Genomic DNA, 19,115 nt, shown 5'->3' with positions numbered 1-19,115 from the left:
TACCTTGTCAGCTCGGGGGTTTGAACTCGCAACCTTCCGGTTACTAGTCCAACGCTCTAACCACTAGGCTACCCTGCCGCCCCCTGCTGCCCCATTACTAAGTGATGAACAGATATGATTCTACCATGGAAGACGTAAATGTTTGACAGGGTGGAATCTCTCTCTTCATCTTCTACTGATGCTGGCAAGGCTACAGTGGGCTCCCAAGTGGCGCAGCAGTCGAAGGAACTGCATCTCAGTGCTGGAGGTGTCACCCCTGCTCCCTGGTTCAAATCCAGACTGCATCACATCCGAGTGTGATTAGGAGTCCCAAAGGGCAGCACCCAATTGGCCCAGCATCGTCTGGGTTTGGCCGGAGTAGGCCGTCATTGTAAATAAGAATTTGTTCTTAACTGACTTGCCTAGTTAAATAAAGGTTAAATAAAATAAAAAATTCAGTGGGTGTATCTCAATAGTCTAAAGTGGCTTCCTCGTCTCCTATCCTCCACCTGTACCGAACAGGTGAATTCCTGGATGGCTGTCTATCCACATGGCTTTAACCTTGTGAGGTTCTTTGGCTCCTGACCCCATTTTGATATAAAAATAATAATTGCGACACCACGATGTAAAAAAATTAATTAAATTAAAATAAGTTATGTAATCAACTGCAATTGTTTACTTTTTTAGTTTGGACTATGACAGTATGAAGTGACTGAAGTGCATCAAAGGTATGGCAATAATGTTGGATGATCTTCTGTGTAGAAAAGAACATCATCACAGTCCCACTGGTCTTGTCCACTCGGTTCTAACGGCTTTTGGGCATAGTACAGGGAAACAGTACATTTGTAATGATGCAACACAACATTTCACAATTTGTTATCATGGCAAGTGCTTCAATACAGAGTTCTACAAAGTGTTTCATTATAAATTAAAACATAATAATGCAAGAATGTAGGCAACAATGCAGCAACCTTCTCCTCTGTTTCCAGCTGGCTGAGGAGGTTTGTGACTGCCTGGGATGATGACTTTTCTGCCAACAAAAACTCTCTGTACAGATGAACATGCTCTGCATGGTACTTCACTGCCTCAAATGAACTATTCCATCTGGAGCTCACTGCTTCAGGAGGAGCCTTGGCCTGCACAAACTCCTTCATAATGAGGAAGCTCACCCATCTTCTATTTCTGACAGGCTTCTTGAAGAAGACAGATCTCATCCATGTCCCAAGTGATGCAACTTCAGAGAAGTATTTGTAGTGCTGCCAGGTTTCACCCTCCAGATTGATGACCTGATAGAGACAGGGTACATGAACACTGTTGGGCATCACTCCTTTCAGAACCTCCTTGTATGCCTTCAGGCAGTAGGAGGCATGGTCTGTGACCACTGCCCAGGCATCATTCAGGTTCAGATGGTTGCTGTGGAGGGAGGCTAGTATAGCTTGGGAAAACGTTGAGTAGTTGCATCTGTCCATGAAAATGACATCTACCAGAAAGTACTGGTTTTCAACACCTGCGATGAAAGATAATGACAAACTTTAGTTATGTTTTAATCTAAAATAATATTGTGACAAAATTAGTGTTATTTAAATTTCAAGTGTAAACACAATATAGATACAGCGATAGTTAGCTAGATGGAGAGGCAGACGGCTGCTGACATTATGCATCGCTATATTTCACCACGAAAGCTTGTCGTTTGGAATATCACAATTTGCATGCGGACAATTCACGGCCTACATTTACATTCTGCAGTTGCAGCGCTTTATTAATAGGCTGTTGAGTTAACTCACCAATGACGATGTTTCGAACGCTGCAATCCCCTGGATCTGTTGTCTCGTCAACAACCACCACAAACTTCTTCCCACGGATCTTCAGTAGAACGGCAGTCATATGTTGGCCGCACACACGGGGCGGGTGAGTTTGACAGAGGCTGCTCTCATTTTCGAGGAACGCTCCTTCCTGTTTGCAGTGCTTCACACTTAAAACGGCCATAGCTTTCTTAGCTTTTCTAAGGGGATGTCTGACTCGGCGCGCACACAGCCGCAAAGTCCTGAATAAATTCTCGTCTTGAATCTGCTGATGAGCTTGCACTAGAAATGGTTGTTTGAAGAGGTATGCTCTGGCTAACACGGTGCTTTTCCTTGTTTTTCACATGGGCTTTAGACTTTAAGTGGTCATCACATGTATTTTTACGGGTCCAATCAATAGTATGTTGACATAATTTGCAGAACAGCTTATCGCCTGACTCATAGTCCTTTGGGTATTGCTCTGCTCTGAATTTAGGGGTTAGGGTCGAAGTTTTTCGTATTTTTGATGACTTGGCCGTCCTAGACGGCCTCTTCGACATGTTTCTCAAAGTGACAGCCAAGTTGTGAGGTGACGTAAGGGTCCCACGCACAACCTCCCCCCTCAAAACACCCCAATCGAAAACTGAATTATTTATCTAGGCCTACTCGTCTAATTTTACAATTATGAAATCATTTTCAATTTCAGCCAAATTATGGAAAATTCTGCAATCTTCCATGTTTTACAGTTGATTCCATTTTTATTACCAAATTCCGTCTGCGTTTTCAGCATCTCGGAAATCATAGGGCCCTACATAAACCACTCTTTTTTATTAAAACCGCATCTAGGTTAATGATGTAACCCTGGTTCTATGAAGTAAGCGCACATTTTCTCTCAAGAAACCATTTTCAAAGCAGGCGACCCCTCATGGGGTCGCAACCCCTAGTTTGGGAAACCCTGACCTAGCCAGTGCATTCAGTAAAGAGGAGTGGAGGAGACCAGCAGAGGTGGTCGCTTTAGGCTATTGAATGGCATCCTTTGTGTGTTACCCACACACATTCCTCATTGCGGGGCATTATGGACCGGAGTGAAATGTCACCCAAACACAATCCTAGTGGAATTTGCCCCTATGCTCAGATCTAGGATCAGATGACCATACCCCAGCATTAAACCTAAACCATTACTATATAAAAACAAAAAGCAAACCTGATTTGGGATCAGTGGCGGAGGACCTCATCATGGTGTCTCTCTAAGGTCAAAGTGTAGAGAAACAGAAATGCCACCCAGGCCAATTAGTAGGGATGCATGAAGATGTTGCCCACAGACACTGATCATAGGTCAGATTTTTGTAACCTCCTAATTAAGTTAGCTGTACCTACATCAGTTATCTGGATTAGCGTTAATGGAACCAGGATTTTGATTTTGAGCTACATATTGACTCTTAGGGTGGTGCCCTTATTACGGTGCCTTGATTTCCTACAGGAGAGCTCGGCAGCTCTAAACACCCCTGTAATTGAAACCTTGAGTCAGATACCTTGTGTGTATAATATACAGAAGAAGGGTTGAGTCTCCTCACTCAACACAATGCCACAGCTGTGTTTCCTAAATGGGTTACTCTACACCTGTCTTTGGTCACGGCTAAAGATAATTCTAATGAAGGAGATAACATTATTGATTTGTAGTTAAACAAGACCAATTGAAAAGCCTGCAAGTGAGTAAGTCATAAGTAGAGTCTGGAGTTTCTCCAATCCTGACTACGTAACCTGACTAGGAACAACTCCTGGCCCAGGGCAACACAGAGACGTTTGGGGACCACGACAACCACTGGCACAAAAGGAGGAGAAATGTTGTCTCTCCAGCTGAAAAGACCCTGTCCTCACCTCTGTGTGACGTTCCCAGGCAATCACAGTAAACTTCATTTCCTGCCTGGGCTTCTACACAAAGCCCATTATTACTGGCAGTGTCAGTGTCACGGAGACAACTGTGAATCTGCCTGCAGCCCTCTGCCCTCCTGTAGATCCTGTTGTCTTCAGAATGTCTCTGTCACCATCTGAATGAAAATAGACCCACACACAGAGAGAGACAGTGAGATTAAAAAGGGTCACGGTTCAGTATTTAGTGTTATTTTGTTTTCTTGACTGAAATGTGATATGCCATCTCTCACAATGCCATCCTACAAGTAGACTTGATAATGAGATCCTCGCTTCACCTTCCAGCTGCCAGACATATGTAGCACTATCATTTCATGCAGGAAGCATATTGTGTCTTCTTTACATTTCTTTCCAAGACAAAAAGCGTGGTCAACTTGATGATCATTTCAGCACCGTTTTGATGGGACAGCACCATTGTGCTGCTTTGAAACAAGCATGGGGGCATTATCTGAATATCTGTTTGAAAAATAATAGCAATCTATATTTTCTAATCTGTATCATGAGGAAGATACTCCAAATGTAACAGCCTACGCCTGCTCCCTAACAAAGCGGAGCCAGGGTAGGAAAAAAAAGATAAAGGGTGCAGAGGTTCATCCAGGTCAAATTTGAGATTTCTTTACATGATCGGAAAGAGCAGATTGTAATGTTTTCTAAAGCACATACAGGACCTTCAGGAACTATTCACACCTGTTGACTTTTTCCACATTTTGTTGTGTTACAGCCTGAATTTGAAATGGATTAAATGTATATTTTGTGTCAGTGGCCTACACACAATACTCCATAATGTCAAAGTGGAATTATGTTTTTAGAAATTGACAATTTTAATTAAAAATGAAACGCTGAAATGTCTTGAGTCAATAAGTTTTCAACCCCTTTGTTATGGCAAGCCTAAATAAGTTCACGAGTAACACTTAAGTCACAAGTTGCATGGACTCACTCCGTGTGCAATAACAGTGTTTAACAGGATTTTTAAATGACCTCATCTCTGTACCCTACATGTACAATTATCTGTAAGATCCCTCAGTCGAACAATGAATTTTAAACACAGATTCAACCATAAAGACCAGTGAGGGTTTCCAGTGCCTTGCAAAGAAGGGCACCGATTGGTGGATAAGTATAAATAAAAAAAGACATTGAATATCCCTTTGAGCATGTTGATGTTATGAAATACACTTTGGATGGTGTATCAATACACCCAGTTACTACAAAGATACACACGTCCTTCCTAACTCTGGTGCCAGAGAGGAAGGAAACCTAAGGGAATTTACCAGGCCAATGGTGACTTTAAAACAGTTACAGATGTTTTTGGGGGGGCTGTGATAGGAGAAAACCGAGGATGGATCAACAACATTGTAGTTACGCCACAATACTGACCTAAATGACAGATTGAAAAGAAGGAAGCCTGTACAGAATACAAATGTTCCAAAATATGCCATCCTGTTTGCCATAAGGCACTAAAGTAAAACTGCCAAAAAGGTGGCAAAGAAATGAACTTTGTCCTGAATATAAAGTGTTATGTTTGGGGCAAATCTTAACACAACACATCACTGAGTACCACTCTTCATATTTTCAAGCATGGTGGTGGCTGCATCATGTTATGTGTATGCTTGTCATCGTCAAAAACTAGGGATTTTTTGGGGATAAAAAGAAATGGAATAGAGCTAAGCACAGGCAAAATCCTAGAGTAAAACCTGGTTGTCTGCTTTCCAACAGACACTAGGAGACAAATATATCTTTCAGTAGGACAGTAACTTAAAACACATGGCCAGATATACACAAGTTGCTTACCAAGATGACATTTAATGTTCCTGAGTGGCCTAGTTTACAGTTTTGACTTAAATCGGCTTAAATCTATGGCAAGACTTGAAAATGGCTGTCTAGCAATGATCAACAACCAACTTGACAGAGCTTGATGAATTTGAAAAAGAATGTGCAAATATTGTACAATCCAGGTGTGCAAAGGTCTTATAGGCTTACCCAGAAAGACTCACAGCTGTAATCGCTGCCAAAGTTAATTCTATCATGTATTTACTCAGGGGTTGAATACTTACCTAAATTAGATATTTTTGTATTTCATTTTCAATACATTTGCAGAAATGTCTAAAAACATGTTTTCACTTTGACATTATGGGGTATTGTGTGTAGATGGGTGAGTTTTTTTTTTTTTAATCCATTTTGAATTCAGGCTCTAACACAGCAATTTACAGTCGTGGCCAAAAGGTTTGAGAATGACACAAATATACATTTTCACAAAGTCTGCTGCCTTAGTTTGTATGATGGCAATTTGCATAAATCCCAGAATGTTATGATAAGAAGAGTGATCAGATGAACTGCAACTAATTGCAAAGTCCCTTTTTGCCATGCAAATGAACTGAATCCCCCCCAAAATATTTCCACTGCATTTCAGCCCTGCCACAAAAGGACCAGCTGACATTATGTCAGTAATTCTCTTGTTAACTCAGTTGATGAGGACAAGGCTGGAGATCACTCTGTCATGCTGATTGAGTTTGAATAACAGACTGGAAGCTTCAAAAGGAGGATGGTGCTTGGAATAATTTTTCTTCCTCTGTCAATCATGGTTACCTGCAAGGAAACATGTGCCGTCATCATTGCTTTGCACAAAAAGGGCTTCACAGGCAAGGATATTGCTACCAGTAAGATTGCACTTAAATCAACCATTTATCAGATCATCAAGAACTTCAAGGAGAGCGGTTAAAATGTTGTGAAGAAGGCTTCAGGGCGCCCAAGAAAGTCCAGCAAGCGCCAGGACTCCTAAAGTTGATTCAGCTGTGGGATCAGGGCACCACCAGTACAGAGTTTGCTCAGGAATGGCAGCAGGCAGGTGTGAGTGCATCTGCACGCACAGTGAGGCGAAGACTTTTGGAGGGACAGACTGATATTCTGCAAAAGGACTGCTGAGGACTGGGGTAAAGTCATTTTCTCTGATGAATCCCCTTTCCAATTGTTTGGGGCATTCGGAAAAAAGCTTGATCAGAGAAGACAAGGTGAGCGCTATCCTCAGTCCTGTGTTATGCCAACAGTAAAGCATCCTGAGACCATTCATGTGTTGGGTTGCTTCTCAGCCAAGGGAGTGGGCTTACTCACAATTTTGCCTAAGAACACAGCCATGAATAAAGAATGGTACCAACACATCCTCCAAGAGCAACTTCTCCCAACCATCTGTTCCACATCCAGGAACAGTTTGGTGACGAACAATGCCTTTTCCAGCATGATGGAGCACCTTCCCAGAAGGCAAAAGTGATAACTAAGTGGCTCGGAGAACAAAACATCAATATTTTGGGTCCATGGCCAGGAAACTCCCCAGACCTTAATCCCATTGACAACTTGTGGTCAATCCTCAAGAGGCGGGTGGACAAACAAAACCCCTCAAATTCTGACAAACTCCCAGCATTGATCATGCAAGAATGGGCTTCCATCAGTCAGGATGTGGCCCAGAAGTTAATTGACAGCATGCCAGGGCGGATTGCAGAGGTCTTGAAAAAGAAGGGTCAACACTGCAAATATTGACTCTTTGCATCAACTTCATGTAATTGTCAATAAAAGCCTTTGACGCTTATGAAATGCTTGTAATTATACTTCAGTATTCCATAGTAACATCTGCCAAAAATATCTAGACACTGAAGCAGCAAACTTTGTGAAAATTAATATTTGTGTCATTCTCAAAACTTTTGTCCACGACTAGAATAAGTCAAGGGGTATGAATACTTTCTGAAGGCACTGTACAGGCACCTACAAACTCTCATGTGCAATAAAAAATGTTTTGTTCGATGACAGCTATTTTATTCAAATAGCCGTCCACACACATCTGCACACCCTTACCCTCACTCGTCACCTGTGCCGGCATGCGCTGGGGATATATACATGTGAAAGTCTTATGCCGGCAAGAATGTGATAAAGATGGACCTGTTTGAAAGGGTGTCATGTTAACATTGCAAAACAATTGCATGCAACAAACTGTAAATCCTATGTGAAAGGGATATTAGTGACACTTAAGTGAAACAGTTTACTCTATACTCCTGTCCAAGTCCTTTTTTCATGGCAAGATTAGATTTCTACTTTTGGTGATCCGAACACACACAACACATATTGATAGAGAATCTAAGAGGCATAAAGACATTGGATTAACACCGCCGTTCCACAAATCCATGCCTATAACCGAGGGGTACAACATCACCCTGAAAACACAGTGGAGGGGAAGCTTTGACATGAGCTGTGCGAGAGAACAAAGTCCACCATAGAAGAAGACCACAAGGGGATAGTCGTGACAATTTCAGAAAAGAGAACAGCCAGCAAGGCCGTCATGGCGTGTATAAATTCTGTGTTGGAGTGTGTGTATGTGTGTTACAGCTGCGAAGGGAGAAAATGATGTACCTCTCTTATCTCTCTCCCGCTCTGTCTCTCACACTCTTCTGTTCTATTCATCGGTGTGTTGACATGGACGGCTGATTGTCTCTCTCAGTGATAGGTCGTGTCGGTGGCTGTTTTTAGAGTGATTTCTGGTCTACTTCTAAATGGCAAAGCCAGCAAGTGATGCCAAGCCCTCCCACTGCTGTGAAAATGTTCTGTTCTGATCGCTCTGTTCTGACGAAACAACCTTTGCGCTGAGGTACAATTGAGGAAATTGTTTTTGTTGTTTAAACAAAGCCGTGCCATTGAAAATTTGATATTTAAAAGCGTACATCTGGAAATAGCTCTTAATTTGGCCTCGTCCTTGTACAGCCAAAGTATCCCTGTTGCTTCCTTGCGTGCTATTGGGGCATAAGGTTTGGATAACTGTCTTGGTTAGCCTTGTTTTAGTAGAGCAAGCACAGTTACAGTAGGCTGTATGTGTGAATGTAGCAAGTTAATATTTGATCATTAACCCTTACTTTACCAGATACGTTAACTGAACACATTTTCAACACCCTGGCCAGGGAAGAGTTGCAGGGGAGTGTAGAGAGATTGAATGAGCCAGTTGGAGGTGGCCATGCTAGTATCAACAGCCAAGTTGGGACACAGCCACAATAACATCACCTGTTTCCCTGTACCAGCTGTACCAGAGAGCAGAATCCTCCTCCGCCATCTTTGTCTGCACTGACTGGGCAGCATCCTGTTGTAGTACGTGGTCAGGGCATGAGGGACTAGGGGGAGAAAGAAGTGCTTCGCTGTTGAAAAGTATACTACCAGCTTCCTGCCCTCTCCCTTAACAAGTGCTTTTATGTTGTTGTGTTAAGTAAAACTGTGTGTGTAAGCGTCTGTCCTTTTGTCATGGAACGGATATGAAGAAACTTGTCTTCTGGAAACATTTGGAAAACTTATGCAGTGGTAACTAACTTCAGACTGTGGCTATGCGTTTTCCTACCTTTGAAGTCCACCTTTGAAGACTGTATGTAGTGTTTGTTTGTGTACGGATATTGAATATGCAGCCAGCTTGTGTGTGTGTTGTTTGTATACGTCTCTGGAATGAATGTGTGTATGTTTGCGTGTCTTTACCTGTGCGTGTGGCTATGTAGTCTGAATTTGTGTGTGTGTGTGTGTGTGTGTGTGTGTGTGTGTGTGTGTGGGGACAGTCAACACTACAGTCTACCTTCCCCTGCAGCCCTGTGATGTAAGTACAAGAACGGCCGGGCTGTTAAAACCTGCAGTGGCTGCCTTCCACCTCCATACTTCCACCCAGCAGAGTTTAGAGGCCTCCTGCTCCACTCATACCTCCAGTGCTGCCTCCACCTCCATACTTCCACCCAGCAGAGTTTAGAGGCCTCCTGCTCCACTCATCCCTCCAGTGCTGCCTCCACCTCCATACTTCCACCCAGCAGAGTTTAGAGGTCTCCTGCTCCACTCATCCCTCCAGTGCTGCCTCCACCTCCATACTTCCACCCAGCAGAGTTTAGAGGCCTCCTGCTCCACTCATCCCTCCAGTGCTGCCTCCACCTCCATACTTCCACCCAGCAGAGTTTAGAGGCCTCCTGCTCCACTCATCCCACCAGTGCTGCCTCCACCTCCATACTTCCACCCAGCAGAGTTTAGAGGCCTCCTGCTCCACTCATCCCTCCAGTGCTGCCTGCTGTCTGGCTAACAATAGCTAACACCTCTCTGCACCTACACTAATGACAGCATCGCCATGCTCTCCCATGCTCAGGACCAACTCACACAGCCCTCATTTCCTCTCATTTAGACACAGACTGGGCGAGAAGCAGTAATCTAATGGAGATAGAGAGAGGGGGTGAGAAACAGTGATCTCACTCAAAGAAGAGTGAATATGGATGGAGGGAAAGAAGGAAGGAACATAGAGAGAGAGAAGCTGTGATAAACAGTGAGACGTCAGGAGGGAGGGGATGGGGATGGGGAGAAGAGAAACAGATATGAGCTGTGTGAATACAGAGAGAATAGAGGGGAGGCACATGGGAGGGAACACCGGAGAAGAGAAACAGATATGAGCTGTGTGAATACAGAGAGAATAGAGGGGAGGCACATGGGAGGGAACACCGGAGAAGAGAAACAGATATGAGCTGTGTGAATATAGAGGGGAAGCACATGGGAGGGAACACCTGTCACGTTCTGACCTTTATTTCCTTTGTTTTGTCATTATTTAGTATGGTCAGGGCGTGAGTTGGGTGGGCAGTCTATGTTTGTTTTTCTATGATTTGGGTATTTCTATGTTTCGGCCTAGTATGGTTCTCAATCAGAGGCAGGTGTCATTAGTTGTCTCTGATTGAGAATCATACTTAGGTAGCCTGGGTGTCACTGTGTGTTTGTGGGTGATTGTTCCTGTCTCTGTGTTTTGCACCAGATAGGGCTGTTTTGGGTTTTCACGGTTCTTGTTTTTGTTAGTTTGTTAATGTGAAGTGATTTATTAAAACATGAGTCAAAATAACCACGCTGCGCTTTGGTCCGCCTCTCCGTCAATGGAAGAAATCCCTTACAACACCGGAGAAGAGAAACAGATATGAGCTGTGTGAATACAGAGAGAATAGAGGGGAGGCACATGGGAGGGAACACCGGAGAAGAGAAACAGATATGAGCTGTGTGAATACAGAGAGAATAGAGGGGAGGCACATGGGAGGGAACACCGGAGAAGAGAAACAGATATGAGCTGTGTGAATACAGAGAGAATAGAGGGGAGGCACATGGGACACGGTTAGCTAGAGACATAGGGATCCATGGAGATTAGAACTGTTAATAATGTTTTTATGGGGACTGTCAGTATCTTTGTGAAGAGGCTGTATTATTGTGTGGGACAGTGTATGAGTGTTTGTGTGTTACTGGTTGTTGTGCTCTGTGTATATCTGGATGTCTGTCTCTGTACACAGCAGCAGTGGTGGGTCTTGCTGTACCCTTCACCATCTCTGCTCTGCGGTGGGCTGGGGGGAAATGAGGCGTCGCTCCATTGCTCACACTTTTCATTTTAGATTCCAGGTTTATTTACCCAGATGTGTAGTCTCACGGAGTGTGTGTGTGTGTACGTTTGTGTAATTTATGTCAGAGTACCATGTTTTTGCATGCCGTGTGTGTGTCGTGTCCAGTGGTGTGTGTGCCATGCCGTGCCTGCCTGTTGTAAGGCAGGAATTCCACTGAGAGCTAGTGAATCAGCAGGAGGCTGGAGGATCCGGGGGGAAATGGCCATAAAACAAGACTATTAGTGCTATCAGAGCCCGCTGATGTTCCACACACACACACTTCCCGTCCTCAGACAGGTTCAAGGTTACAGTACCCAGGCAGGAATATATGGCCTACTTCACTTCAGAAATAGGCTCTTGGGTAAGCTCTAGTGCTCTGGTGGGCGTTCCAGGTGCCATTTTAGTCTGCCTCGCTCTGACCTCCTTCTTTCTTTAGTCTAAAGGCTGAGTAGTTCTTCCGGTTGACAGCAGAACACATTGGCCCCAGTGCAGACTGCACAAGGCAAGGCAATGATGGCCTTCTAGAATGTTGGTAGTCTTGGATGTAGCCTATTTTAGAATATCCAGGGCTCGGATTCTAGATTATGTTGATTATATAATCTCTAAAATGTTCTCTATTGTTCTAGCACATGACAGCATTCTCCAGCAGAGGAGCATTAGGCCTTCATAGTGTTTGTACGTGTGGTTAGGGAAGGGTTGAGGCGGTGTTTGCTTGTTATTGTAGAGGCGGTGTTGTGCTGGCCTGCTAGCTGTTATAAAGGGGACAGGATTTCCTCTGGACTGATGGCCAGTGGACTGTTTGGCTCGCTGTGGGATACCAGAGGAGAGGAGACCCGCCCTGCCCCAGTGCAAGAGGAGATTCCCAGGCCAATCTGTCTTTCAGCATCTCCACCATTGGACCTCCAATATGTATTGTATCATCTTTTCCACCATGTCTTTCCAAGTTGTTGTAAAATTCAAGTATTGTCGATAGCCTACCTGGTAAGATTATGGTGAAGGTGGTAGTAAAACCCACTCTTCATATCCGAGCCCACCTTTCATTAAAAAGACTACAGGTTCCTACCACCTAAACCTTTCATGAAAAAGACTACAGGTTCCTACCACCTAAACCTTTAATGAAAAAGACTACAGGTTCCTACCACCTAAACCTTTCATGAAAAAGACTACAGGTTCCTACCACCTAAACCTTTCATGAAAAAGACTACAGGTTCCTACCACCTAAACCTTTCATGAAAAAGACTACAGGTTCCTACCACCTAAACCTTTCATGAAAAAGACTACAGGTTCCTACCACCTAAACCTTTCATTAAAAAGACTACAGGTTCCTACCACCTAAACCTTTCATGCATAATATGATACCGTTTTGCTTACTGAGGTAGAAATCTCCATGAAGACGAGCACACACTGATTTAGTGTCTCTCCTATGGTTCTCAGTGGTTTGATGTGTGTGTGTGTGTGTGTGTGTGTGAGAGAGTGACCTACGTGTGGCTGCCTACGTAACTGTACAAGTGTGTGTGCTCATGAGCTAGTCTATCTCTGGCAGACGTCATCATGGCTCAGTCCAGAGGCTATAAATCCTCTGTGTGTGTCTGATCAGTGATAGATGGCTCCAGTAGGCTCTCCGCCATAGGCTAGATATTATCTCCTCTCCTCTGTGTTCCAGACCAACAGATGTGCATACTTACTGACTGACTTCAAGATCAGGGAAGAAACTCTCCTGGAGAGAAAGAAGCTTCTTCAGTTTGAAGTGAGAAAAAGTGAAGTAGGAAGAGAGGAAGAGAGAGGACAGGAAGGTGTGTGTGTTTGGTGGATAAATCAAAGGGAGAAATACTGTACTATGTCTGATGGGAGAAGTGAGATGAAATATATAGTAGCGATGCGAACTACTGTCACGTTAGCTAGCAGAATTTTAGACTTTTTCAAAGCCTCTGCTTCTTAATGAACTGACACATTATACAGGGAATGCTGAGGTGTCGAGACAAACATCCGGATACAGTGTGTGTGCGTGCCTGTGAGTGGATAATGATTTATGTCTGTTGCTGTGTGTACGTGCACCTGTGTGTGAGAAGAACCATTACAATCTGTTGCAGTGTGTGTGTGGGAGATGTGCATGCTTGTGTGTCCTTGTGTGTGTTACAGAGCAACAGCCTCAGCCTCCTCTGACATAATTGGGACCTGTAGGCTGCAGAGAGGAGCTCCTAGCAGGTATTGGTTCACAGACAGATTAAAGGGGGGGAATTCCACAGTAACGGAATTAAACTTTGTCTCAGTCTTTTCACTTTAGAATGTATGCCAAACAAAAACCATTTATTTTCAAAGTTTAACAAACAATAGAGCTCTATGCACAAGGACTACTTTTAACAATTTCCACTTTTTTTTTTTTACAAAAACAAATTTAATGTAAGAACTGTGCAGATGGAAACTTTGGTAACGGAATTACTGTAAAATCTCCCTCAGGTTTTTATGTGACCACGTTTTCCAAAAACGGTTAAATATACGCTCAGAATTAAAGATACACAATGCAGAACACCATTTCCTGGTTGCAAAAATTCTAATAGTTCGCCTAATTTCAGTTTGTGACAAAACAAGCAAGTATGGTGTAGAGAATCATTGTGCCATCTAAATCACTGAGAAATACTAAATTTTCCATAACCGAAAATATAGTATTTTCATCTGTTTAAAGCTGGTGTACAAACCCAAAAGTAAAACGCACAAGTAGAAGCATAGAAATAGCTCGCATAGAACAAATATACAGCTTCTTAGACTTGCTTTCAATGTGAATGGCCGATCTATAACTCACATTTCTATGTGAATTTGGTTGGGTCGCCCAAAAAGTTACATATTGCAGCAATAAGATTCAAAGATGTCTGCAGAAAGAATGGGGTGTCACCTATGGCATGTGGAGTTTAACAAAAATCTCTTTTGGATATTGAACTACAGTAAGTGAAGTGGAATTACGGTAACGGAAATACATCATGGGTCCCTGATCTATACGACACAGAAATTAGTAAATATGGATATGAATATCATTGTCTTCATGTTTTACAAGTTTGGGCATCGCAGCACAGATGAGTGGAGTTCTGTACAGCGCAGTAGAATACAGTATAGTTCAGTACAGGACAATATACTGTACTATACGCTTCTTTTATTTATTGTCCTCTACTATATTGTACTGTACTATTGTATTGGACTGTACTATACTATGCTCTACTCACTGTGCTGTACTGTACTCAGTACCAGAGGTTGGAACCGAAATTATTTTACAATCGTTTCGTTCTGAAACAGAACCATTATTGTTTTCATTCCGTTCCACTGTTCCGACCAGCAAAATAAAGTTCTGAACCGGTTCTAACCAAAAAAAAACTACCGGTTCATATGGTGCCTTTCTATTCCTTTTTAAACTTCTGAAATCAGTGCGGATAGAGCAGCTTGTGGTGGAGCGGGCAAAATATTTACATGTACTGGACAGATGAGTGTAGGGTGTGAGATGGGACTGACATTTTGCAGTGGGGAGAGAGAGAGTGAGAGAGGGTTGAGGAGGCTTGGCTTGAAGCGCTGGGAATCTTATGACATGCATTACCTGAATTAGGCCCACAGAATTATACCTATGGAGGAGCGGCTTCTATAAAGAAACTTTGAATGTCTTTGAACGTCATAGTTGACTTAACGTTGGACCTGCTAGCTAGATAACATGTTTGTGTATGCAGAGCAGCACCGGAATTCAAATAAAAACACATCCTCCTCCCAAGTGGTGCAGTGGACTAGCTGTGCCACTAGAGACTCTGGGTTCGAGTCCAGGCTCTGTCGCAGCCGGCCGTGACCGGGAGGCCCATGGGGCAGCGCACAATTGGCCCAGCGTCGTCCGGGTTAGGGAGGGTTTGGCCGGCAGGGATGTCCTTGTCTCATCGTGCACTAGCGCCTCCTGTGGCGGGCCGGGTGCAGTGCATGCTTGTTATTTCCACACTGTACCACATTTGTTTTCTTTCTATGCCTCTATTTTGTGAAAGTCACTTTTTCTTTCCAAGTACCATATACTGTATATTAAATGGATTCAATGTCAGTTCCTTTCGCCACAAGGGGCATTGTGCCGATTTCTAGAGTGCTTTTGTTACCCGCACTGCCTCACAGGCAAGATTTGTGGCAAAAAAGTACATTTGCACATCTTTGGCTCCAGTGCTGCCTCACAGGCACTATTCATGGCAAAAAAAGCACAAGTGCACACCAGAAGCTCTTGCTAGGAAATTAGCAGTTCTCAGCTGTTCGCAGTCTCTTACTAACGGTAAGAACGGCCGATTGCCATATTTATTTTAGTTACATCACTCAGTTATTACATTTCAATTACATTTAACAAACCAAATACCATTATTTAAGTTAAGGTAAAGTAAAAATACAAACCGGACTGTGCATCAATACCTGTATATAGTCAAATACAGTTTACTGCCCAGCCCTACAAGGATGTGCCCTAACAGTGTGGCTGGTGAGAGTATTTAAATGTGTGTATGATCTAACACCTATTCTCTCTCTCTCATTTATATATATATATAGGTGCCCTGACGGTAGGCCTGGTGCGGCAGTGCCAGACCATCCACGGTCGGGACCGCACTTGTATCCCCCCGCGGCTTCCCCCCGAGTGGGTCACCACGCTCTTCTTCATCATCCTGGGTATCATCTCCCTCACGGTGACCTGTGGCCTGCTGGTGGCATCCCACTGGCGCCGCGAGGCCACCAAATACGCCCGCTGGATTGCCTTCACCGGGAGTAAGTGACCGAAACGACCCTACCTTAATGACGGTCGAGTGTACATTGACCAATCAAAGCCAAGCTCAACCAACTGTGTCTCTTCTCTTTACTGATAGACGTTACTCAGAGACATACTACACTTGACCACTAAATAAAAAAATGCACCCTCTCTATCACCCTGTTAAGTAGCTTCACCAAACAAGCTGTAGGCCTAGGTACAGAGGTCTCTCTCTCACTCCTCTCTCCAATCCCACTCCCCTCTTTCATGACATCATTTCCTTGGAATAACACTCCCCTCAACACCAGTGCATCCGACTACGAGCAGATATACCCTCTCCTACACAGGGGAGGGGTAGGGGTAGAGAGAGAGTAAGTTGAGGGAGAGAAGCGGAAAGGGGGAGGCGAGGGAGAGGGGGGCTGTGAAAATATTGGTTTAGCTTTGCATTCATGCCCAGCATTTCAGTGGTGAAGCTGATTTCAGGTAAACCAATGGAACCAATGTGTGTGATGTTGGCGTCTTTTGTGTGGGCGGTGTGTGTGTGTGTGTGCGTGCGTGCATGCGTGCTTGTATGCTGTATGTGTCTTCTCTATCCTCCATGCCTCCAGATCATCCCTTCCCTGCAGCTCTTCGACTGAGAAGTGCATTCTATGGTACCTGTGTGGGCGTCATAGAGTACCACTCAATCGCTTCTTTTTGTCTTTCAACACTCATCCCCCTCTTTTTAGACAGGCATTCAGAGGAGACACTTCTTAACTCAATACCAACCCAACATTCAGCAGCCCTGCTGAGCTGAGCTGTTTCGTAAGGCTGTGTAGGTGTTCATATTCTGATTGGTTGTTTAGCAAAGAGAAGAGACGCCCCCCCCTCTCTCACTCACACACTTAGAGAGTTTTACTAGCACACAGACACATTTGATTGAATTGGTGCATCACAGTCATTATATGTTAGTCGTATTTAGAGAACAAGAAGGATTATATTTCTATGGTGTATTTACCCAAGAATCACCCAATAATCCATGTCCCTCCAGCCCGTCTAAAAAGATGCGTTGTCAATGTGTTCATTGCAAATCTGTGTCACGTGCTAAATGTGATTTTATTGAGTAATTTTTTGACAATCACACATCGCTCTGAGCCAAGTGATGAGGTTGCCCTGGCAACAGGGAGGATATAGTCACAATCATCCAGGGTTCCGTTGGCTGTATCAGGTTCTCAGTGATAATCTCTCTTTCTCTTTCTCTCCCTCTTGTGCTTTCACATTCTATCGCTTTCTCTCCCACTCTCTGTCACTGCAGTGAAGACTACCATTGATGGCTCTTTCAGACAAAGAGATGCATTTTAAAGGAACAGGGAAAGGGGAAACCTAGTCAGTTGCACAAGTGAATGCATTCAACCGAAATGTGTCTTCCGTATTTAAACCAACCCCTCTGAATCAGAGAGGTGAGGGGACCTGCCTTAATCGATGTCCATGTCATCGGCACCCGGGGAGCAGGTGGTGTTGCGGGGGTTAACTGCCTCGCTCAAGGGCAGAACGGCAGATTTTTCCACCTTGCCGGCTCGAGGATTTGAACCATCAACCTTTCGGTTACTGTCCCAACGCTCTTAACCGCTAGGCTCCCTGCTGCCAGAAAGAAAGAGATTGAGAGAGAAGGAACGGGAGAATGTTTGTAGGTAGGGGATGGAGATTGAGAGAGAAGGAATGGGAGAATGTTTGTAGGTAGGGGGTAGAGATTGAGAGAGAAGGAATGGGAGAATGTTTGTAGGTAGGGGGTAGAGATTGAGAGAGAAGGAACAGGAGAATGTTTGTAGGTAGGGGGTAGAGATTGAGAGAGAAGGCACGGGAGAATGTTTGTAGGTAGGGGGTAGAGATTGAGAGAGAAGGAATGGGAGAATGTTTGTAGGTAGGGGGTAGAGATTGAGAGAGAAGGAACGGGAGAATGTTTGTAGGTAGGGGGTAGAGATTGAGAGAGAAGGAATGGGAGAATGTTTGTAGATAGGGGGTAGAGATTGAGAGAGAAGGAATGGGAGAATGTTTGTAGGTAGGGGGTAGAGATTGAGATGCGTGAAGAGGAGACTACAGAATGACACTAAGCTACGCTGGACCAGGAAGAGGGAGAGAGGGAGACGAAGAGAAAATGAGAGTGGGATTGAGAGACTGGAGAGGTAGAAAAGCATCACTTGTAACCTGAGAGCCAGCTATGGGAGAAGGAAAGGGGGTAGAAAGTAAGAGGGCTTTGAGTATTTCCCTGACAGTGCTGAGCACTGCACCTCACAGGGTTGTTGCTGCTGCTGCTGCTGTTTAATGGGCAGGCTGGGCTTTCTCCTTTCAGGAAAGAGGGAGAGGGGAGGGAGAGGTAGAGTGAGGAGAAGTGGTAGACTAAAAGGGGATTAAAAGAGAAGTAGAGTTAAAGTGAGGGAGAGATTGAGTATGTGATAGAGTGAGGGGGCTGGGGGTTGGGATAAGGGGCATCTGTGATTGGTGCTCTGTTACAGAATGAAAGGTGCATGGAGAGGGGGGTAGCTAATAGGGGGCTAACAGGTGATGATTGCTGGCTGGGGAAAGGAAGCTACCAGTAGGCGTAGCTGGCCCAGGGCCACTGCCACCTGAAAGGACCCTTTTGTACAGCCAGCACAGGCCTCCTTCTGTCCCCTGTACACTACAGTCTTTACACTAGGCTCTAGCCAGGCCTCCTTCTGTCCCCTGTACACTACAGTCTTTACACTAGGCCCTAGCCAGGCCTCCTTATGTCCCCTGCACACTACAGTCTTTACACTAGGCCCTAGCCAGGCCCCCTTCTGTCCCCTGTACACTACAGTCTTTACACTAGGCCCTAGCCAGGCCCCCTTCTGTCCCCTGTACACTACAGTCTTTACACTAGGCCCTAGCCAGGCCCCCTTCTGTCCCCTGTACACTACAATATTTACACTAGGCCCTAGCCAGGTCCCCTTCTGTCCCCTGTACACTACAGTCTTTACACTAGGCCCTAGCCAGGCCCCCTTCTGTCCCCTGTACACTACAGTCTTTACACTAGGCCCTAGCCAGGCCCCCTTCTGTCCCCTGTACACTACACTCTTAACACTAGGCCCTAGCCAGGACACTACTATGTCCTCGCAAACCCCACTGTCTGACTTCGCTGTACACTACACCCCAGGTACAGTGAGGTACAGTATTCTGACAGGCTAAGGATCAGTAACATATCATAACATATCATCAGTAACATATCATAACATATCATCAGTAACATATAAGGTAGTTTGAAAAACACTGAGGTTCTGGCTTGCGGTGGGTAAA

General features: G+C 44.4%; 1 protein-coding gene and 1 long non-coding RNA gene across 2 annotated transcripts in view; one reads left to right on the top strand and one right to left on the bottom strand.

The window, feature by feature from the left end:
• Positions 1–19,115, top strand: part of LOC110538750 (uncharacterized protein C16orf52 homolog B) — a 29,775-nt gene that overhangs the window by 4,033 nt on the left and 6,627 nt on the right. The window contains exon 2 of the mRNA XM_090197080.1: positions 15,632–15,844. Coding sequence (XP_090053206.1) covers positions 15,632–15,844 — 213 coding nt within the window. The remainder of the gene's footprint in view (positions 1–15,631; positions 15,845–19,115) is intronic.
• LOC110538749 (uncharacterized) lies at positions 600–2,705 on the bottom strand. Its single transcript, XR_016486038.1, has 2 exons — positions 1,764–2,705; positions 600–1,486 (listed from the first exon to the last, which is right to left on the bottom strand). It is a non-coding gene; the product is annotated as an uncharacterized LOC110538749 (long non-coding RNA).

This window comes from Oncorhynchus mykiss, chromosome 13, assembly GCF_057628025.1.
Source record: "Oncorhynchus mykiss isolate SJ-2025 chromosome 13, ASM5762802v1, whole genome shotgun sequence".
Classification (NCBI taxonomy): domain Eukaryota; kingdom Metazoa; phylum Chordata; class Actinopteri; order Salmoniformes; family Salmonidae; genus Oncorhynchus; species Oncorhynchus mykiss.
The sequence above is the reverse complement of the archived record's forward strand: the minus strand, read 5'-3'. Positions and strand labels throughout refer to the sequence as shown.